We start from the raw sequence: 22,433 nt of genomic DNA, 5'->3' as shown, positions 1-22,433 counted from the left end.
TTTATTACAAGCTTCACTGACGTCGTCATGTTTCCATTGGTGCTCAAAGCTGTTTGACAGCACATAGTTTTGAGCTGTGTACGCACCATCCCCCCTTTCATTACTGTAATATGAGCCATTCTTCAAGGATGAAAAGACATTTGGGCACGTGTTGAAAATGACTGAGCGAAGGAGGTTAAGAAGAAAATGACAACATTTGAACCATCATGGTCTCAGGATCTCTGTGTTGAGGCGCAGATTTATTTTGCTTCTCTGAAATTCTTGCTTTAAAGTATGAGCTAATGGAACTCTTGTTGTGGTCAGTTGCAAATGATTTTCATTTTCTTTCCAGAGTGAAGTTCAAGGATCCCCAGTATCCAGATGGCTTTGTGTTCAAGGCGGTCCTCCTGCCTGGAGCAAAGTGAGGATTTTTCTGCATTTATCTCATGAATTCCTGGTTGAACATTAAAGGCTTTATTCATTTCAGGTGCAGAAATAGTTTTTTCATTTGCCCTTGTAATTCCTAAAGAATACAGCATTCATATATTTTTCTTATTGTAACAATTCCATGAAAAGACCAAGTACGCTTTGATTCATTTCTCAATAGGTTGTGAATGTCTGATTTGTCTCAGGCTCTCAGCATCCTTTAGGTCCGTTTGTTCCTAGAAATTATATAAATCGTTACAACATGTTGTGGCTCTGTTTGCAGAAAGGCAGTTAGTTCTATTGGAGTCTATGGAAAAAAGATTTCAGAGCACCGTTAATATATAACCGTAAAAAAAAACTTCCAAGTTGGGTTTATGATGTGAATCCCCAGTTTCAAGGCTTATTCAGTACAGAATTGGCCTAGTCAGTGTCTTCATATTAAAGGAAGCTCCTGGAAGAAAGCGGGCAGATGTTAACACTGCAGAAAACGATGGAGAAAAGACACAATGATGTTGCAGGACTCGACTGTGCAAGTGCTTTGAGACCTTTGACACTGGGCACCGGAGCTGATCTTGCTCAATCAGCGTATACCAGAGTGATGCAGGAAGTCAGAGTCAGGAAGAACACAGAGGCTGTTTTAAAAAGTAAAAAAAAAAAAAAAACCTTTGCAGACTAAATCCTCCACTTCTGAAGTTCTCCGGCATGACTTGAAACTGTGAAAATGAGAGAGCAACACTGTGTCACAGACACAGATTCATCCACTTTTGTCAACAAGAGCAGTAAAAAAGTGTATTTTCAGCTGTGACAGAGGCGGTAAACTCAGGTGGAGTAAAGGAGAAAAAAAATTGGTTTTTTTGTTTCTGGAAAATACAGAACTGCACTAAGATCACAATCACAAAGTTTGTGGGTAAAAATACAAGACCTTCATCAAATACGAGTCCTCCTACAATTCACTGGCAGTATTTCAGTGGTGTTGAGACCTGGATTATTATTTTTTTTTCTAAAAAGGCATCACTGATAGATTTGAGGGTTTCAGGTAAACACGATGGCACCCTTCCCCCTCTCATATATGTCAATAAAAGGAAACCTTTTTCACATCATAATACTGTCTTTCAGGATTCCCAGTAAGGTTCTGAAACCCGAGGACTGGGTGAGAGGCAATGGGCAATCTTGGAGGCCTCAGCTGGGTTTCAACCCAAACAGGCAGCAGGCTCACCTGGACCAGTCTGGCTTCAGGGCTCTGGGGTATGTTCATATTTACATTTTTAATATAATCAATGTTAAAACCAGTAAAAAAAAAAAAAAAAAAAAAAAAAAAGTAGAACATTCCTGTTTTCCTGAATTTCGAGTGAAAATGGTTCAGACTCTTTCCATTCTCGCATTCACCTCAGTCAGGCAAATCAGGACTGCTGTTGGGTCGTTTGTTCACACTTCCTAACAGGCCCCGGTTAGTCCAGAAATCGGTAGGTGTGAGGACAACAGTTGTACAGTGCTGCATTCCTTATTCATATATGATGAGAATCTCAGTCAGGATAATGGAGGCCCTCTACACTCCAAGGATACATCTCCCCAGACCACAGACCCACTGCCAAACTGGTCATTCTGGGGGATGTTGCGGCTGGTATAATGTTCACAATGGCATCTCCCGGCTTTTTCACACGTGTTACGTGTGTTCATTGTGAACTTGCTCTCATTTACAAAGAGAATGGGGCAGTAGTGGTGGACCTGTCCGTTATGCTACCCTCAGGGAGTCTGTTCCTGGCCGCCATGTTGCAGGGCTCTTCCTGTTCCTCCGTACAGAGATGAGCAAGATATAGTCCTGCTCTCCTGATATTTCCTTCCCACTTTTGAGACTGTGCTGAGAGACACAGCAAACCTGGAGCTGGACTGTGTGTGCGACCTGAATGAGCCTGAATTCTCCCAGCACTGATGAGGACATTAGCAAAAAGCAAATTGGAGAAAAATGGGTCAGGAGAGATGAGGAGAGAGCAATGGTTTAGCTGGAGTTACAGGTTTTGTATTATACTGTGATGACAGGGTTTTTGTTTTGTTTTTTTACAAGCAGTGCATAACCATATCTCGGTTACAGAGTATTTTTCCATGCTTTTATTTTGAACAGCAAACAGTGATGCCTTTTTAATAGAACTTTGCATCCTGAAACTTTTTTCATGGGTCATCGGTGGTTTGATCAACTTCGGTAAATACACCTGTCTCTGAAGCTCCTCGCTCTGTGTGATGAGATCATTTTAAAGCATCCAAGTCTGTCTGCCGTGACTCAGTACAGTAGTTTTAAGTATTTTTAAAAACAAAGATGTATTTAAATGTTTACTGCCTCCCCCCCACAGTGGCCCCCATTAACCAGCCATCCTTGATTATGATCTAAGCTCTCTTCTCCACACATTGATATTATCATTAAGGAAATGTGAATAATTGAACATCTGGCACGGCCCGACTGTGGGAATTAATTATGCACAGATTTGAAGAAACATAATATATTCCTTCCCCCCCCCCCCCTTTTTTTTTTTCCCCCTGCTAAAGTAAGTCGTTAATTCAGTGATTCAGGCCGTTATGTGCCTTGATGGCACCACACGGGCAGGTGCGAGCAGGATGGCGAGCAGGAAAACCTGAAGGAAATGAATTTTTTTTTATTGCTTTGATTTTTAAATTGTGCAGTTATGGGTGTGTGTTCAGTTTAGGAAGAGGCCAGAGGTCATATGACATTTCTGGTAGGACACAGGCTCTTGTGTGGAAAAAGGCCGGGCAGAATAGCTCACTGAATCATTTAACCCTTATGTGTTAAGTGCTTTGGTTTGGTTTGTTTTTTGCCTTTTTGTGGATGTGCAGGGAGTAAAGATAATTTTACCACCATGAGACGACATTGTCCATCCAGCTATCAACCAGTCAATCAATCAGTCAATCCTGCTTTTAATGCCTTTCATGCTTCCTTGTGTTTTCCTTTTTCCTGTGATCCTGAAATTGTTCCCCCTCCAACATTGGGGATGATTCCTGAATCATTTTCAGGGTTTTAAGGTATCAGCTTATTACAGTATGAAGTGATGGCATGTGCCTGATTCTACATTGCCTTATTGATTAATTGATCAGTCAACTCATTTTCTTTTTTAAACAGTTAAAGGAACAGTAGGTTTGCAAAATACAACAACAACCTCACCAAATGCCACAACTGTCACACTGACTCATCAAAACTGGACAACAGAAAACTGGGGGGGGAAAAAAAGTTGCCTGGTCTGATGAGTCTCGATTTCTCCTGCCACATTCAGATAGGGACATCAGAATTTGGCATAAACAGCATGAAAGCATGGGTCCATCCTGCCTGGTATCAACAGGGCAGACTGCTGCTGGTGTAATGGTATGAGGAATTTATTGGTACAGCAAAGCCGGGCCCCTTAGTACAAAAGCATTTAAATGCCCAGCCTGAATCTGTGTTGTTGCTCAGCATGTTCATCCCTTTATGACCAGATGAATGAATCGGTCACCAGATCTCAGGTCGATAGAGCACCTTTGGGATGCGTTGGAACAGCAGATTGATATCATGGATGTGCAGCCGACAGATGTTCAGTAACTGTTCGATGCTGTCATTTTAATATGGACCAAAACCTCTGAGCAACGTTTTCGGCACCTTGTTGAATCTGTGCCACAAAGAACTAAGATGGTTCTGACAGCAAAAGGGGATCCAACCTGGTACTATGAAAAGTGTGCCCAGGTAGGGTGGAAAGTTTAAAAGTAATTCAATGTTACTCTGGCATTTGCTCTTCTCTTCTATCTTCTATCCTGCATTTAAATAAAAAAACAGTGTTATCAAACATAATTGATGAGTAATGCTAAGACTAAAAAGCTGAAACCAGCAATCTTCTTCCTTTGTTTTATATTCAGCATATTCAGACCATTTTTACCCACTTCAGTCTCCAGACACTGCCCAGACATTAGGGTTAATACCGGGTGTGTGTAAAGGTTACAATGGAACTTTCTTTATTTCTAAATTAGTTTTTAACATCATAGCTTCTTCTTCTCTCTTCAGCCACAATCTGAACAGAAGCCAACAAGGTGGAGGACAATACAGCAGCACTCCACCGCCAAGCAGCTACAACCAAGGAGGCTACCGACCTTCACACAGCGGTGGCCACCAGTCTTTTCAACGTAAGACACACACACAAACACACACTGATGTAATGCAAGGCCTTATTTTTGCCCTACTCAGTGTTTAACCGAACATAAAAAAAGAATCCACAATGAATTTTACAGAAACAAGGGTTGGCGCATTAGCAACCCCACCAGCAAACATCCATTTAACTTTGTCTCACAGTTTTTGTCAAAGCCTCACAAGTTTGAAAACCGCAGCCCTAACCTTAAGCCCCCTGAATCATCTTTAAAGCCCCCTCGAATGGCCACTATCTTAAAAAAAAAATATCCTCAATATGAAGATGGAACATTTCTGGTTCATAAATAGTTCACAAAATTCAGTTTGATTCAGAATGATGTATTTAAGGCTGTTTGCATCAATATAAAAGCAAATAAAATTATAGATGAACGTTTAATTAAAATTTATTCCATACCGGGGAGCCAAATAGACTCTCATTTTATAATTTAACAATCCAAGGCCTCAAAAAAGCAACTGTGTAGGCAGACGAAAGAGCCAGTCCTGCAGTAAGAGTCCTCTTTTAAGTAAAACACAGTGTGAGATGCATTACACTCAAGACTCTTAACGTGTTCATGGATTGGGGACATGCTGTTTCATAGTCCAGCACTTCTGCTTCGTCCTGTCCTATCCTGTTACCATTAATTTGATCTTCTTAAAAAAATAATAATTACAATATTTTAGACTTAGAAATAAAGACAAAAATCTTCATGGCACTTTTTTTCTTTATTAAAATTCTCGAAAAATCCAAAGCATCCTGGAAAGTTTGGTCAAATGTGACTTTACCAAAGGAATAAAGTGATTTTAGTAATTTAAAAGTGACCTTTGAGCATTTAAAAAATTTCAGTCTTTATTTTCATTTTTTAGATTAATTTTAGATTTTGGATTCATTCTGATTAAGAAAGTGCAAATATTTTTCAAATGTAGTTTTTTAAAAACGTTTCTTTATCCCTTCTCTACACAAATAAACAACAGTTTTCTAATCTAAAAATTAAAAGTATGTACATCTGAGTTTACCACACTGAGAGTAAATCTGACAACACACTCAGATCAAAGTTTGGTCAAAAGTAAGTGGACCTCATCAAACTGCTGCTGTAAGGTCACTGATGAGCGTTTGAAATTGGGTGAATTGTTGAGTTTGCTGCTGTAACCTTGAGCTCAAAAAATCGATTGAGATGTTTTGCTTTAATGCACCCCCCACCAACAGTACCTGCTCCATTAAATTCAGTAAACTTTCTTTTGGCGTTCCTCTCTGGAATGCTCTTTTTCTTTGCACATTCCGACGGCCTTGCTTTTCATGACAGAGCGTAAAGCTTTCATCACGAGGCTTTGACATTCACCTGTTATTCTAAACATTTTTATCCCTTTAGCAGAGACGAAGAAAAGCTAAAATATTCAGCAAAAGGTAAAATGCCTCTTCAGGTGGATTTCAAAGAACTGTAGTCATGTTAAAAAGGAAGTGTGACCTCTTTAAGTTGTAAGATTTTACATATCCAGTCTGTTAAATATATCATACGTCTCATCTGTAGACCTTAGATGAACAACAGCACATGACAGAAGCAGTGTGTTTGAATCTTAGCAGAGTGATCTGAACAAAAAACAAGACTTATGGTCTGTCCTTTGGCCTGCAAATACCTCACAGCAGCTGTCAGCACAGAGGTGTTGATTCGGGCACCTTGCAGTCATTGAGGCGACTTTGAACTCCTCTGTATACCAAAGTATTTTAGAGTCAAATGTGAGGCCATCTGCCTGACAGCTGAAGCTTGGTCAGAACTAGGTCGAGCACTAAGTGTTTCTACAAGCTGCTTAATCATGGGGTGGAATTCGTCTTTCACAGACTGCTTCTGCATTTTGGTTTAGTTGTTAAGTGAAAAACAGTGTTAATCTGATGATGTATTGATGATCTTTGTTATGAATTTTGATACATTAAACCATAGAAGTGGAAGAAGTTGTACTTTCTTTTTCCCATTATTATCCATTTTATGCCAGGCACGATTGGCTGTGATATTTTCTAGGTCAGCTGGTGGTTGGTTCTTTCTTTGGTTTTGAGCCTTCTTTAAGTAACTTTTTCTTCTTCAAGTAACGTCTCTGACTATCTTTGATCGCCATCATTATAAATGGTTGTCCCTCAAAGTGGATTAAATGTGTGTATGAAGCCATTTTGAATTTCTTTTTTCAACTGGCAGAAGAAGGCGGCGACTGCTGCAGTGAACCATTCATGTCACGATTATTTAAGCAATTTATTGGTTATTTGTACCAAATGGCACAAAAAGGAGGAAGATGCATCTTTTCTAGGTTGTTTTTGAGCGAATCAGCTGTGAATAAAAAAAGTAATTGATCTTAAAAATGACGTCTTAATTTTCCACCGATGGACTGATGTAGTTACTGACTAATCAGGTCACATCTGGAACGGACACCGTTGCCATTTCACTCTGAGGAAATTGGGCGCTGCAGCTGCCAAACGGAGACACAAATAATTGTGTTATATGATTATGTTCATCACATGCAGTTGAACAGCTCGTCACATATGGAGGCAGAATCCGTCTCCCAGCTCCTAATCACGGTCTGTGCTCGGCCTCGGCCCTGGCCCCACGGTCCTCTGCCAGCTCTCCTCCAGTTTGACTTTGATGTGCCAATTTGCAAGTAGATGAATAATCTCATCTGCCCACTGATGGCGTGCGGGGGAGTCTCGGCTATTCTGGTGGCACTTGATGCAAATGGGGGGCTTTTGGCTCCTCCGGATTGCGGCAGCACCTCCCTTGGCCTCTGCTGCTCGTTCTTAGTGTTAAACTTGCCAATTAGCAGCCCGGGATGTTCACCACCCCCAGCTCTATATTTGTCCTATCATTCACAGAGAAATTATTTTAATAAAAGGGAATCATTTTAAATCCTGCTCGTCCGGTTCTGGTGACACAGGATGATTTTTATTGTATCAGCTTGAAGTACCTGAAATAGAAATATGTCATTGACAAAGGTAGCATTTATATTTTATTCGATTTTCTTTTTCCTCCTGAAGTTTTAAAGCTTTTCTGTGCTCAGTTTTGATTTAATGCGGGTGTGTTAATCTCGGTTTCACTAAAGACCAATCTGCAAATGTACTGCTCATTTAAAAAAAAAAAAAAAAAGGGTGAAAAAAAGTTAATGGCACACTCAATCATGGTATCACACAGAGTCAGCTAAACTTCAGGGGGGTATCGATATGTCACGTTATGAAACACAAACCATTGTGAATTTATTTCACCTTCTTTGGCCCCATTGCAGTGAAATTCTGTGTCCTGCTCACTGCTGGTGGTGTGACACGGTATCTGCAGCCCAAGCAGGTTGCACAGGGACTCCAGCTTCTCCAGGATGGGGGTGCATCCTTAAATGCTATTTGTGAAGGTTTGCTGTGTCTGTCAGCACAGCCTCAAGAATATGAGGAGATACTAGGAAAGTGGGCATTACATGATGAGAGCTGGACAGGGCTGTAGGAGAGCATCAACCCAGCAGGAGGACCAATATCTGCTCCTTTGTGGAAGGAGGAGCAGAGGAACACTGTCAGAGCTCTACAAAATGACTTCCAGCATGTTTCTGACAAAACTGTCAGAGTCAGACTCCTTGAGTGAGGCACCAGGGCCTCACATCCTTTAGTGGGACCGACACCCGGAGCCCAGCACCGTGGAGCTCAATTGGCATTTGCTCAAGAACACCAGAAAAGGGCAGATTCACCGATGGCGCCTAGAGCCGGTTCACACCGAGCACATGTCACAAATGCCACACTGTCTGCAGACGTTTTGATATCTGTGGTAATGCGTCAGATTGACCCCGTCCCTGACCGCAGAGATCTAAGTTGCAACACCGAATTGCCAGAGTTCATTCTTGAAGGACTTTGACACGATTTCATATGTGTGCCAATGTGTAGCTGATATTCTTTGAAAACAGAGGTTGACTGACTGTGAGTGGATAGACGATCTTCTGGTTATGTTCCATTTAGATGTTTTCAGTCCCTTGCCTCAGGTGAAATTGGCTGCCTTCAGTGTTAGCTCACCTTTTGTGCTATTCTGTGTTGACTGGCTTGCTTATATCTAGACCTGCAACGTTTATTGAGCGCCTGAAGTGATTCCAGCATAAAATGTGCTCTGAGTTTCATCTCAAAATAAGATTTGTATATAAAGCGTGGATTTTTTTTCTTTCATAAGAGGTGATTAAATTATTTGTTCATCTCTTCTGATTCTTTTTAACTTTTATGGTAAAAACTGAACATGGTCCAGTTCTAATATCAGCGACTCGTGGAATGTGATTATCCACACAAGTAGGCCTTATTCTGCAGCAGGAGGCCAGAGGCTTGCTTTTGTCCTGGTAACGCTTTCTCAGGACCAATCCTTTGCTCGCCCAGTAATCACTGCAGGCTTTGCTGGGCTTTTGTGTGGTGGCTTTGCTTGGTTGCTGATTAGTGTTGTGGGAGACCGGGGGCCGATAATGAGACTGTCGAGTGGCTCCGCTGGACACTGGCCCCCTCTGATAAAAGCATCCGGGAGGCTCCAGTGCCATTGGGTGTGTGATGCGCTCTGAAGAGGGTTGAAACCAAAGTTAACTTGCCCCTTTGACGACGTGGCTACCTCCTGTGGTGATGTGTCAACACGCAGCCTCTGAAACATGCTGCTGGGCTTTGTGTGCCACAGCCAAACCAGCTGGTGTTTAATAACCAGCCAGGGGAGTCTCTGCTGGTGGCCATTATTGTCTTGACATGCAGTGACACCAAATTTTAACCAGAGCAGCAAAGTAACTGTTTGATCCAGCAGCCACAGTGGCCGATAAGCCTCCCAAAGTCCACTTCAGAGTAGCAGCTACACATAATGGCTGCTCACACAGGCTGGTGGATCGACTTCAATAACATAAAGTCATTGGATTTTATGTGGCCTTGAGTATTTTTGTTCTTTGTTTCTCTAAAGGTTTTCGAGTTGTGGTGGAGAACATTTTTATGTAAACAAACTTATTATTATTATTATTATTATTATTATTAATGAAGATTAGCTTTATGTCCACTTTAAAGTAAACTCTGTAACCTCAGAAATGGCCCAGATGCTAAATTGTCATTAAGGTTATTGTCAGGTGAATTCTGTGGTACATGTGATAGATGGCAACTTCACACTGATGGTTTGAGACCTGATGGTAATGAAGAACTCTCTGAACTTGCATTGTTTCTAATGGCCAGCTGGGGCGACTCCTGTGGCTGGGAAAAGACTCAAGGTAGTCTATTGGGAAAATAGCCCCAGGCTTTTTTAAATCACCATTACACTTTCGATGTCTGCAAATCCACTATGGTCTGCTTGGGTCCCAGTGACGTAATTTGCCATCTGGTGGTTAGCATGAGAGTTCATCATGACGTTCATGTTCTTGCCTGTTTTTTGTGACCACATGAAGCTCCCAGGCTTCTGACTTCAAGCAGACTTTAAAGACATATAACAAGAATGACTGCTCAGCCGTCCAGAGTCAGAACCTGCCCCCCGTGATGGAAACGGCTGTTTTTCTCAAAAATACATTTACTCCTTATTGAGTAAGTTATTCCTTGTAAGCACGAACTATAATAAAAAAGAACCCACTGAGGTTGCAGAGGCTGTGTGACATAGCCAGAGCAACCGGTGGTACAATCGTGACACAAAAAGAAGGACTTAAAACAAACTAGTGAAAATCACATATCCTAAACAGACAAAATAAAAAAACAGATCATTTGAAGTTCATCTACTCATGTAGTAGTAAGCTAATGGTATGATTGCAGTTCTGGCTGGATTTTAACCAGAGCGTCACAAATCTGCTTGAAACTGTCAGTAACAAGTTTTACTCAAATTTTTCTACCAGTTATTTTGGGCTTGACAAATTAGTGCAGATTTTGGTGGATAATGTATGATTTACATATTTAAATATAACATTTTGTGGCATCTTTCCTTGACGTATTGGTGAATGTATAAATTACCAGGTCCTCGTGATTCTGCATGTATGTCTGTCCCAGTAAAATGCTCTTATTCTGATTCCAGCCATGTCGCAGTCATTTGTCTTTTTTTCTTCTGAAATTACCTCTCGGTTTGTGGAGCAGCAGCAGGAGCAGGTCGCTAAAGTTTTGTCCAACTAATAGAAAAGTTACTGTCCTCCTTCTGGGATCTGAGTCAACTAGTCGCTGAACTAATTGAAGCGGTGTGGAGAGAGACGTTTGGTTGTTTAGCGCGCTTGTAATCCCTGCATTAATACAGTGGACGCAGCGCGTTTTAAGGATTTAAAGCGTAATCCTTTGTTGGCTTTTGTCCGGCACAGACTGGAAGTCTATACACTTTCAGATCATTGTTAATTAAGGAGATTGACAGGTGTCCACTTGTAATTCTCTCTTTTGAATCATCGCTGGTGATGGGGGGGGAGGCCAGAGGGTTGTGGAGTTATAATTGGAGCCCAACTGGGTGGTCCACTTAAAGTTTGTTGGTGGAGGAGATAATCAAACATGAAAACTGAATGACAAAAACAAAATAAGAATGTGTCAGCAGCAGTCTGCCTGCTTGCTGCTAATTGTGTGTTTTACTGCTTTTTGCTGTGGTCAGCAGAGAACGGCTGCAGGATTTCCCACTTGCCTTTAGTTGATCAGGTGATTCTGATTAATTTGTTTGTTTTTTTTATCTGCATCAGTTGGCTGGAGATCTTATCAGCATCCCAAACTCAGGATTTCTATCTGATTGCCAGACGTCCCCCAGTATTGTCAGGCAGGTTTTATTTATTCTACTAATCCAACAGGAAGTTTTCAGTGGCCGATTATTGTCCTGTTGTGATCCTAAAGTGGGTACTAACATGTCTGGAGTTCAAATTAGTGTCATTTTAAACATTTGAGGTGCTTTGAAGTTAAAATTTAAACACAATAATTAAAACTAGCAAAAAGAGTCTGGTTTGGTGCTGCTCAGAGCTTTGCAGACCCACATCTATATGTTGGAAAAATATGTGCAGAAGATGGTAACGCCAGCTACTCGCATGTAGCTTTGCCCCAGTGCAGTGTCATAATCTTTTTTGCAATGTTTGATTTTTGAGTGTTTTCCTCTTTGTCTTTATCTCCGCTGATTCACTTCTCCTGTATTTTTCAAGCCAACCTTTGAACCAATGACCGTGTCAATACTTTGAGGCTACATTCTCTTGGCTTTTTGAAGCCTCTCCATTGGCCTTATTCCCATAATTCCTCACTCTGTTTAGCCAAAGAGCTACAGAAACTGATGCTAATGTCCACGTAAGATTTTAAGTTAATCTCTCCATCACACTGTGATTGACTCGGCGGTGTTTTAAACTACATGCTGATGTCAGCATGTTAGTGTGGTCACAGTGACGGCACTATTGAATGCTGACATTGGCTAATTAGCATTAAAACTAAACCTATAGAAGATATTGGAGAGAATGCCTTCTGCTTATGAGACCTTATGACTGGACTTGGTCTTTCAGGTGATCTGAAAATTGAGGTCGACTTGTCATGTGGTTTGTATTGCTGAAAACTAATTTTAATAGGTTCACTTTTCCTTCATCTTTTTCGGTTGTCTTTGTTTACATCTTATATGTGTATAAAAGTGTGTTTGTTGGATGGTGTGACTCTGCGTCTGTATGCTGGAACATGTCTACTTAATGTGTGGTTTGAATCTAACTGTGAAGCCCTTTGTAAATGTGTTTACAAGTTGTTGTTGTTGTTATGAATATTATTATTGCTATTGTTATCACTGTTATGTCGTAAACCAGAGAAACCTATTACTGTCTAGTTTGTTATATGTAACTTGTACCAAGAAGTGTAAAGAGGACTAAAGGAAAACAGTTTAAGACATAGTTGCCATCACACATTTTATTTCCTTTTAAATTAGCCTCAATAAAGCCCAAAAATGAAATGTACTGCTGTTAGGGGATAAACTGCATCACTTTCATAGCTCGGAGTGTTTCAGGGGTTCTACAGAGAAAACATGCACCAAAAATGTCAGGGTCCACCAACATCCTCCTCCAACAGATCCTCACTTTGCTCCTGGGATGTGTGAAGTATTACCAGTAGCTCAGGTTTTTGTCACCCACCAATGAGGTTTTAGCCAAATTCATATCAACAACGTTGTATCAAACCCATACGATTTTAAGTTTTAGCATCATTTATTCAAATGCAGTAGGTATTTTGTGCTGATTGCATGCTCAGAAAAACAGGAAGGCTTCTTTCAAACAAGGTTAACACAGGTTCGCCGTCTTTACGATGGAGACTGAGCATGTCAAATTATTAATGCAGGTGTTCGGTCTCATCACTGAGCCTGTTTATGAACAAATATTAATGCCCCCACTCTCATCTAATACCCACACTCTTCCACCCAGACACTCCTGCGAACTCATCCCAGTCCATAATTTTTTTCTTTACTCCGACTTTAAAGCTTCCAGGTTTGTAAACGTGAGCCTCTGGGTCCTTTTTCACAGCACCCTTCACCCACCCCGGGGCTGAGCCACTCAGCAGGCCTGCCCCTATAAACAAACAGCCCCACGGCTCGCAGCTGGCCATCGCCTTGGCAACAGTGAATCTGGAAGAAGCCGTTCCCTTTTTTTAAATTTTTTTTTTTTAAAGTGTGTCTTTGTGAAGGGCTTGCAGCGATGGAACCAGGGTACTTGAGGCGTCGACAATGCTGCCGGCTGAATGCTTATTTCATTTTCTGAACAAAAAATGCAAATGTGGTGCTCCCACTCCCTCCTCGCATGCGTCTCCCCGCTCCACTCTTCCAGAGCCCAGTGTGATTCGACGTTTGTAAAATCCAAATTTTATCATGGCAACTGATTCGTTCTGTGTGCAGGGCAGAAATGAAGGAGTTGGTGTTTTTTTTCTTTTTTTCTTTTTTTGGTTAAATTCTGTTTCTTTATTTTGTTTTTTTTAATCTCTGGGGATTAAGCAGGCATCAGGCGGGTTAATTAGTATCCACGTTTAATGTCAAAGCCTTCTGCGTTTGGCTTTTAAACAGTCAAACTGAAGGATTCTCTCAGGTTTCATAAGAGTTTAACTCAGTGAAAGTCGCCCGTTGATGTGAATCTGACACATTTTATCATTTAAACTGAATCACAAAAGCACACCAAACACCACCTCCTCGCTGCTTAGTTGTACGTTGAGTTAAAGGCCTTCAGATGCAGCTCACTGAAGCTCCGTGCTTCTTAAAAAGATTTGAGCAGAACCACTCACAAGCACGTCTTTTGTTCCCTGCAGATTCCAGGCAGAACAGTCTGATGGGAGCGCCTCCCTCCTTCCACCAGCCCCAGTTTCCAAGGTGAGTGTGCTCTTTGTGAACCTGCATTAACTGGTTTTCGTGGGAAGTAAAGTTCACACTTAACATGCTAACTTTACCTGTGTCGATGGATACGAGCAGCTTTTTGTGGTGGTTTGTCCTGGACTTTGTCCTCCACTCGTCTCTAATGCTCCTCAGATTTGTGTGTTTTATTGGTGTGAGTCATGTGTGAATTAAACATGTCCAGGCCTGTGTGGTCTCCACATTTCCAGCCTTTCCGCTCTGCCTTCCCTCCGTTGGGGGGCTCCGTCCGAATTAAGATTTTTTCTTGTCGCTCTAAAACAAATTTCTCTCGAGGAGGTTTGTGCAACTTAATGAGGCATCACTAATGCTGTTGGCGACCGCGGCGTTTCCCTGCGCCTCGGCCTGGCCCGCACAGACTGGCTATTGATTCTGGCTCCAGACCTCTCCAAAGTCCTAATCAGGTTCTCTCGTTCAACTTTTCAGGCCTATTGTGGCTCCGTGTCACCTCAGGTCAGTAGTTATTAGCGGCGACTGAAAACAGTTTCTTTAACTACTCAGGACAGGACCAAATGAAATGCAGGAGGAACTTGGAGAGAGGGGATTATGGATTCCAGCGCTCGGTTAAGTCCGCCGCTGGCCAGAGTGTGACATGGTTCAGTAATGAGGGATGGGGCTGCCGCTCTGTTTCTGCTCTCTTCATTGTTCGTCAGAAGAGACTTTAATATCGCCGCTGGATCGGCACATTGTCCGGTGGTCGTTTGGAGGGCCGCAGCGTACTGGCTCTGCACTCGGTCCCGCGGACGCAGCGCGGCCGCCTCAATTCAGGAGTGAGGGTGACTCGGGCCATATGGGAATATGGTTCATTTCATGTGCATCGATGCTAAGTCGTCTCTGAGGAGAGGCCGTTTTGACTCTTTGACAGCTCGATCCCTCGGTAAACTCGAGTCGATGGGGATTTTAAGGAGGCCACTTCAAAGCAGAATTGAAAACTGACTTTTTGGATCAGTCGGGTGGAAATTCTCCAAACATGAATTAATCTTAACTTCTTAAGTTTATGAAGTTGTTCAAAGCCAAATTATTTTTTTCTCCTTATTTTAATGAATAAAAGATTCAGACTGCTGCAAAGAATAAACAGGTTGTCCTTTTGTGGTTTTCATTTATTGCTTTAATCAAACAATGTGCAGATAAAACAGGTTCTCGATCAGTAAGTGAAAAATGGACTTAAATGTCCTGCTTCTCGTCTTTTTGTCTGCAGGTTCACACAAATACACGTTTACTAATAAAAGGTTTTAAACTGTTCAGAAGGTTTTGTCAGAATTTGAAGCCCACAGCGATGCTGCTTTTACTCCCTCCACACTTTTGTAAATTGTAAAGCCACTGCATCATTCAGCTATTTATGGAACAGGACGGCTCGGCGCTCTGATTCAGGAGGCCAAACCAGCAGGAAATTAGGGTCCGTGTTAACCCAGTGCACATACAGCGGTGACTGATTTTAGACTGCTGTAATTAGTGAGCGTAAGTGGACGGCTATCAGCCGAACAACTGAAAATAAGTCGTAATAATTCTGTGGATTCTTTTTTAATTTAACTCGTGATTTTAGGCTGTTTTGTTAATATGATATAAAACCCAGTGGTTGAAGCTCATGTAAAAAAAATAAAAATAAAAAATTCTTAAAAGTACTTTAAACACAGCACATCTTGAGTGTAAATACTATAATAAAATAGTATATTTTCGTTTATGTCTATCACACAACTTTGGTCGTAAATTTAATTTAATGTGGTATTAAAGGGTATTTAAATATTACGTTTACTGCTTTTTTGTTATGTAAAAACAAAAAACATAATGTGTTTAAAAGCCCCAAGAAAGGAAAGAAAACAATGAAAATGAGTGTTTAATTCGTTATGATTGCTTATTCTTGTCTAGTTAATGAGTTCAAATTCTTTTGTGTGACGTTACTATAATATTGAAGTTTGGGCTATTTAATATACAGGAAAATGTTACAAATGTTCCACTGAAGGTGCTGAAAAAGAACAATTTCTGCTATGAAACTTGATTAATGAAGATCTTACAAATAAGGAAGTGGAGTGTTTGTTCACTGTATTCAAAAAGTTTTAAGAAAAACTCATTATTATTATTATTGTCATTATTATTGTTGTTATTATTATATTCTTTCCTTTTTGTCCAAATTAGGAAAAAAAACTGTCTTATTAAACAAAAATGATATAAAATGTGTTAATAGGGATACACTGATCATGATATTGGTGATTTTTAAATTGTGATTAAATGTCATCTTCTCATGCCAAACATTCTGTTTATTTTAGTTTGACTCTTCATTATAACAAAAAACTGAACACTTGAAAGTTTTCCATCTCTTTCACGTCATTTTCAAAACTTTTTAAACTTTTAAAATTCCGAATGTAATTAAACCGTCAGGTGAATATTTCTGCCTTCCAACACTGGCCTAGAGGCAGATATTTGGTTTATCGGTGCATCTGTGTTTTTAAAGGAGTCCTTATTGTTACCTGTGGGAAAGTATTTCTACATTTCTAACCTCAGGTGTCTCTTACTCATTGTGTTGGAGTTTTTAAAGTTTGACGTGCAGATTTGACGTGTCTCCAGGCAGCAGCAGCAGCAGTACAGGGGCGGGGGTCACGGCTGGGATCGGGCCATGCAGACGCAGCAGTCGGCGTATCAGCAAAACTGGAACCGTGGCGGAGGCTCGGGGCCGGGCGGCTACCACCAGCAGCAGCAGCAGCAGCAGCAGCACTACGATCGCCGTAGAGACGACTGGCATGATCACAGAGATAACCGGGGGCAGCACCATCAGGTAAATGCGACGTTTCCACGCACACCAATTTGTTTACGACAAGTGGAGGGCAGGGCTAAAACTTCCATCTTCACTTGATTTTGGCTTGTTTTTATTTGGTAATGTTAAAGTGAGGCTTAAACTGTTTCTGGGCAGATCTGTGAAGCAGATGCAGAAGAAAGAGTCTGATTGGTTGTTGCTCAGTTGCTTCAGATTGAAATCAGGAATCTTTTTGCTCTTTGGGTCTGTTTTTGTTTTGTTTTTGTTTTTGTTTATTTTTTAAGGGTTTTTTTGTAAAATATTTAATTATAATTTGTATAACACTTTTAAGTATTTTAATTTTAATTATATATTTTTGAATTTTGAAATACTTCATATTACTGTTGGAGATGTTTTTGTGCCTGATTCAGTGTTTTGAAAGAAAGTACTGTGTGAACTGTAAAACCCAGAAACACTCAAATATCAGCAGACAAAACATAAAAACTCAATACGAATTTATGAGAAGCTGAAACTTAAAGAATTAAGAAATTATCAAAATGCTTAATTTTATAGAGTGAAATTATTTTTTTCTAGAAATATTAATCATTCGGATTAACTGATCAGAATTTAACCAAATCAGAAATTTCAGAATTTCTGTTTTGGTTTTGATTCTTATCAGACAAAAGTTTCTTTCTGAAGCATTTTAAGTGAACACTTAAGCAACTCTTCTCTGATTGGCCAACAGAGTTTGATAGAAATTCTAACCGGAAACTTTAAATAGTTTCAGTAAAGAGTTGTTTTTACAGTATAATAGTTTTATACATGTCAGCACGCTTTTATTCTGAAAGGAAAGCATGGAGACTGCAGAGTTTTCTGGCATTCTTTTAAAACTAGAGCCAGAGAAAGTTCAGTGTGTAAAATTTGGAAAAGTAAAGAGAATTATTTTGGCTCAGTTTATCTGTGGGTCTGATGTGTTAAAATATCAGATCACACACATTCCAACAAGTGTGCTTCGTTTTACTGAAAGTTATGGATTTATTTTTGTTATTTTTTTTAAACAGGAAGACTTTATTTATTTTATTTACTTTATTTATGTGTTAATCTAAATTATTTCCTCAGTTAAAAATTATTTCAGTGAGATTTCATTTGATTTTAGCGTTTAGTAAAACAAGAAAAAATGTGACAGATGTTTAAATTCTTAAGCTTGTGGCCAAGACTTGCACTGCTCGTGCTAAATGGGTGGACTAATTAAGAATAAAACCCTCAGTGTCATCTTGTCTTTATAGCAATATAACTTTTAAAAAAATCTGACCATCCACCATGTAGACTGTTTTAATACAAACACAAAACAATTAAATTTTTACAGAGAAAATCTTTGTATTAACCAGTTTTTATGTTGTTCTATTATATGCTATACTTTTATTGTGAAGCACTTTGGGATATTTACCAGTGAAAAGTGTTCTGTGAATACATTTTACTTACTTAAATCTTTTAATACTGTTTTAATAGTGTTGTGCTTGTTAAAGTTATTCCTTTGACTTGATGCATATTTATTGTTGTAAAGCTGTAATCTTATTTTAAACCTCTGTCTCTATTTCAGGGCTACAGCTCCGGCAGAGGTTACCCTCTCCCTCCTCCATCCAGAAGATACAACTGGAACTAAACTCTTAATGATGTTGGGATTTTATGGAATGGGGAACTGTTTTTAGGGGAACAATGTCAACATCTAGCTTTTTTTTTTGTCCACATTTCATATTATTGTCTTGTACAAGGATTTTTTTCCTTTATTGTAATTCTTTGGGGAAAAAAAGTGTGTTATGTAATCTCTGATTTTTATGATGAAGCCTCTTAAACTTGTAAAATACAAGTGAGTGAAGGACAAAGTGTCCCGCTGTGATTATTTTTGAGAGGAACCTCTCCAACTTGGCTCATGTATTTCAAAAGTGAAAATAAATTCTTCTCAGTGATGTTGGTATATTTGTCTGAGCAGAAATCCCTTTTTTCACGAGTTAAAAATAATAAATAAACCCATTTAAATTTAGTTTGAATATTGAAGTCACTTATTAAAAAAAAAAAAAAACATAACTGACCTATGGTAGATTTTTGGTGAATATTTTGGGATATTTAAAGGTGGACATTTGATAGAAATCCGTTCCATGTCCAAGTAAATGCTGTCCTGTTGGTAATTAGAGCTGTATTGATGGAAATGCGTTAGAAAAATAAAAAGGTCCAAAATGAAAATATGATTTATTCAATACTGTAAACAAACGAAAATCAGCTTTAACAAAGGATCTCTGATGACTTGCCTCAGTTCGGTTTTTGTCTTTATGAGCTGCTTCTATTGCTCCACTTTGTTGAACCTGCAATAATTTAATTTGTTCTGGAAATGAAAAAAAAAAACGTGAGAGGCGCCGGAAGCTGTGCCTCATCCTGAAGCTCCTTAAATTAAAGTTTCTCTGTGTTCAGTCTCAGTCACGTCTGGCAAATACAAAAAGAAGAGAGAGAAAAGACTTAAATGTTTCGTTTAGAAACGGGAAAAGAAAACGCGCCATCATCAAGAGTCAGCGCGAGCCCGAGGCTCGAATTTACAGTTTGAGTTGTGCACTTTTTATTGCTCAAAGCCGCCTTTGAGTCACTGCGTGTGCAGAAGGAGCCGAACCTTTACGCACGGAAGGAAAACAAAAAGATTGGCGCGTGTCCTGCAGAAAACTCCACTCGGAATGATGCCCTCCTCTCGGCATCACTACCAAGTTCTGCCGTACAGTAAGTTGGAGCCGATCATGCTGTTGGTGTACTCAATAAGCGCCGCGTCCGTCTGCGTCATGTTGATCTGCCCGTGCAGTCCCAGCGGCGGGCTGGGGGACAAATCCTCCAGCTCCTCAGTGGAGGACAGCTGGTTCACCTGCGGCTGCTGCGCGCTCTCCGCCATGGCATCCCCCACGCTGCTCTGCCTGTTCCCGCTGTGGTTCGACCCACTCGAGTCGGTCCGGCAGCCCTTAGAGTTCTTGGAGAGGACCGGGGACACAGACGAAGCCCTGCGTGTTGCTCCGCACAAGCCGCCGCCACCGCCTCCTCCACCGCCTTCCTGCTGGAGCTGTTGCGCGGCCTTGTCCTTGGCCTGCCGCTTCAGCTTATAGCGGTGGTTCTGGAACCAGATCTTCACCTGGTTCGGGGTGAGGTGGATGAGTCCGGCCAGGTGCTCTCTCTCCGGGGCAGACAGGTACTTCTGCTGCTTAAAGCGTCGCTCCAGCTCGTACACCTGCGCCTGCGAGAAGAGCACTCGTCGCTTCCTGCGCGGTGCCGCGTGCAGCGTCACCATAGACTTGGCGGTGGAGTCCATCCCGGCCAGACTGCCCACCATCCCGGGCATATTCATCCCCGCGGAGGGGCCCATGAATCTGGAAACTTTGAGAAATCACAATCAGAGTTTGGCTTTAAAAACAAAGAATAATAATAATTAACTAAACTAGTTTAGAGAGGAAAAGTGAAAACGGTAGAAAAAATTAAAAATGTTAAATTACCCCAAAGTCTTCTGTAAAAATAGGAAAAGTTTGTTGTTGTTGTTCTTCTTCAATAATGAATCATATTGTAAGATTTTAATCTTTTAAACCAGACCGACAGGTGCGAGAGTCTAATGGGATAAATCAGTGAGTTAACTTTAAAAGATCAAACATGTTGACGTTAATTTAAAGACATTAAAATGCAGTTAATCCGGATTCAATTTGTTTAGGAGCAACAAACAAACGTTTCATAAAACATAAATCTTTTTAAATCCTTCATATCGTTTGGAAGAGGAAGCCGGATTATTGTAACATGTCTAATAATCATAATAAAGTGACTTAACTCTAACAATCGCTTCAGTCTAACTCAGGCTCGTCTCTCCGGGCCGGGGACGCTCTTACTTGTCGGGTATCGGGGCTCCGGGTTGCTGTACCACGCCGCCGCTGCCGCCCCTCCGCCTCTCACCGTCTCCTGGTAGGACGGCAGGTCTCCGACGTTCCCGATGCCGCCGTTGCAGAACCCTCCGACGGCTCCGGAGAACTGCGGTACCCCGTGGGGCACGTGGTAGGGCCCGCCGGGAGCCAGAGCGGCTGCTGCTGCTGCGCTGGCCGAGCCTGATGAAGAGGAGGAGGAGGAGGATGAAGAAGAGGACGAGGACAGGTGGTGGTGGTGGTGATGATGGTGATAGTGGTGGAGGTGAGGCGGCTGCTGCTGATGGTGCGCCTGCTGCTGATGCTGCATACCGGGCTGCGAGACCTGCGGCTGCCGGTAGGCTCCCAGCGGGGATCCGAGGCTCCCCGCTGCGGGGTCCATCACTCCGAACCTGCGGTAGCTGTCCTCCATCGGGCTCAAGATGTCTGTGACTGAGAAGGGAGTGGAGTGCTTTGGGCTCAAGGACATGGTGCGGCCACCCCGTGCCCTCCTGCTGTGTGCGGCTGGATGTGCTCGGTTCTCTCTGGCGGCTCTCTGCCTGCGTCCCCCTCCCTCCCACCGGCTTCTTGCTTCTTCTGTGTCGCTGGGAAAAAGTCCAGCTGATCGGCAGCAGGAGGAGACCAGTTGCCCTTATCCCGCTGGACCCACATGGAGGGGCGGAGCGACGCGGACACAGCAGCCAACAATGGTAATTGACATTAGAGGTAAGCAGAGAAAATGGTTCAGACCTGCTGCTGCTGCGTATTCTGTTTCCGAGGCTGGATAGAGTCAAAGCCCAAATTCCTCCAAACATCAAAATCATCACCTGATTTACCACGGCACATATTTACCCGGAGAAGAAGAAGAAAAAGAGCGGCCACCTGTCAGAGTTCTCACAGCGGCTTTCCTTCAGATCGCTCTTTATTGGAACTGAATTTGATGTTTTTTCATTTAAAGTGACCATAAATGTGCCCCATCCCCCACCCCCCACCCCTCAACGTGTGACACCTGCAGTTCTTTCGCGGTTTTCTTCTGTTATTGCGCGCGAGCAACAGTGCGCAGGTCTATTATCTCAGTTTCATCTTCCAGTTACGCGCGAGTGGATCTGAGAGTCTGTGACACTTCCACGCGCGGTTACCGCTTCGTGTTCAAACCACAGCTTTAATCTGACTGCGAGTTTAATCTGCGCGTATTTTAATCCCGTGTATTTCCCGCTCTCTACACGAATTTTGCGCACGAGCTAATCTGCTCCCTTTGCTCACTCTGCGCGTTACAAAAGTATACAAAAATAAACCGAGCTAAACTTTTGTTTCTGGATTATTTTTTTTATGTGTAACTTCTCCTATAAACGAATATTAAGAAGCTATTAAATCAACCAAAATCATAATTATTCAGACTGTATTTATTGTCAAGTGTTTATGATGTAAAAATCTTTGTTTCACTGTCTTTAATCAAATAGTCTTTGCATGTAAATAATTTATCCAATTATTGTTTTATTTGCTCAATTTGCAGGTTTACTTGTTTACCCTTTTTTTATGGCATAATACATCCCAATGAAAGTTTCAAAGAGTTTAAGATTAAATATTTAAGATTAGAAATATCAATGAGAGAAATGAGACTACAGAGAAGCTTTTGCTGCTTTTTGTAATTAGGAAAAACACGAACATGAAATGGAGCTACATGCGTGTGAGCCGAAGAAGAAGAAATGACCCAAATTTAAAAAAAAAAAAAATATATATATATATATATATATATATATATATATATATATATATATATATATCCAGATTAATGCTTTGGATGATTTTCAATTCTTTTTCCAGTAGAAGTGAGACTGAAGCTGAAGCTCTGACCTTCATTTTAATTCTACTTTTTCTCGTCAGAGCTGCGAGGATATCCAGACTTTTCTCCTGATCTTAAACCT

The 22,433-nt window shown here is 41.1% G+C and overlaps 2 protein-coding genes across 3 annotated transcripts in view; one reads left to right on the top strand and one right to left on the bottom strand.

Annotated features, from left to right (window-relative positions):
* xrn2 (5'-3' exoribonuclease 2) overlaps window positions 1-18,572 on the top strand; it is a 42,738-nt gene extending 24,166 nt beyond the window's left edge. Inside the window, exons 26-31 of the mRNA XM_080883851.1 lie at window positions 332-400; window positions 1,522-1,650; window positions 4,442-4,560; window positions 13,770-13,830; window positions 16,432-16,639; window positions 18,198-18,572. Of these exons, the coding sequence (XP_080739977.1) occupies window positions 332-400; window positions 1,522-1,650; window positions 4,442-4,560; window positions 13,770-13,830; window positions 16,432-16,639; window positions 18,198-18,260 (649 nt within the window). The 3' untranslated portion in view covers window positions 18,261-18,572. The remainder of the gene's footprint in view (window positions 1-331; window positions 401-1,521; window positions 1,651-4,441; window positions 4,561-13,769; window positions 13,831-16,431; window positions 16,640-18,197) is intronic.
* Window positions 18,573-18,716: 144 nt separating this feature from the next.
* On the bottom strand, window positions 18,717-21,365 carry nkx2.4b (NK2 homeobox 4b). 2 transcript variants are annotated; one of them, XM_080883853.1, is made up of 3 exons: window positions 20,842-21,365; window positions 20,500-20,712; window positions 18,717-20,002 (listed from the first exon to the last, which is right to left on the bottom strand). In XM_080883853.1, the coding sequence occupies exons 1-3, from the start codon at window positions 20,996-20,998 to the stop codon at window positions 19,341-19,343; spliced, it is 1,032 nt and encodes a 343-aa protein (XP_080739979.1). In that variant the 5' UTR covers window positions 20,999-21,365; the 3' UTR covers window positions 18,717-19,340. The 2 variants fall into 2 exon arrangements, with proteins under 2 accessions (XP_080739979.1, XP_080739978.1); XM_080883852.1 differs by having other exon boundaries at window positions 20,500-21,363.
* Window positions 21,366-22,433: the final 1,068 nt, after the last annotated feature.

Source organism: Rhamphochromis sp. 'chilingali', assembly GCF_963969265.1.
Source record: "Rhamphochromis sp. 'chilingali' genome assembly, chromosome: 5".
NCBI classification, from domain to species: Eukaryota; Metazoa; Chordata; class Actinopteri; order Cichliformes; family Cichlidae; genus Rhamphochromis; species Rhamphochromis sp. 'chilingali'.
Note: the sequence above shows the minus strand (reverse complement) of the source record. Positions and strands in the feature narration are given on the sequence as shown.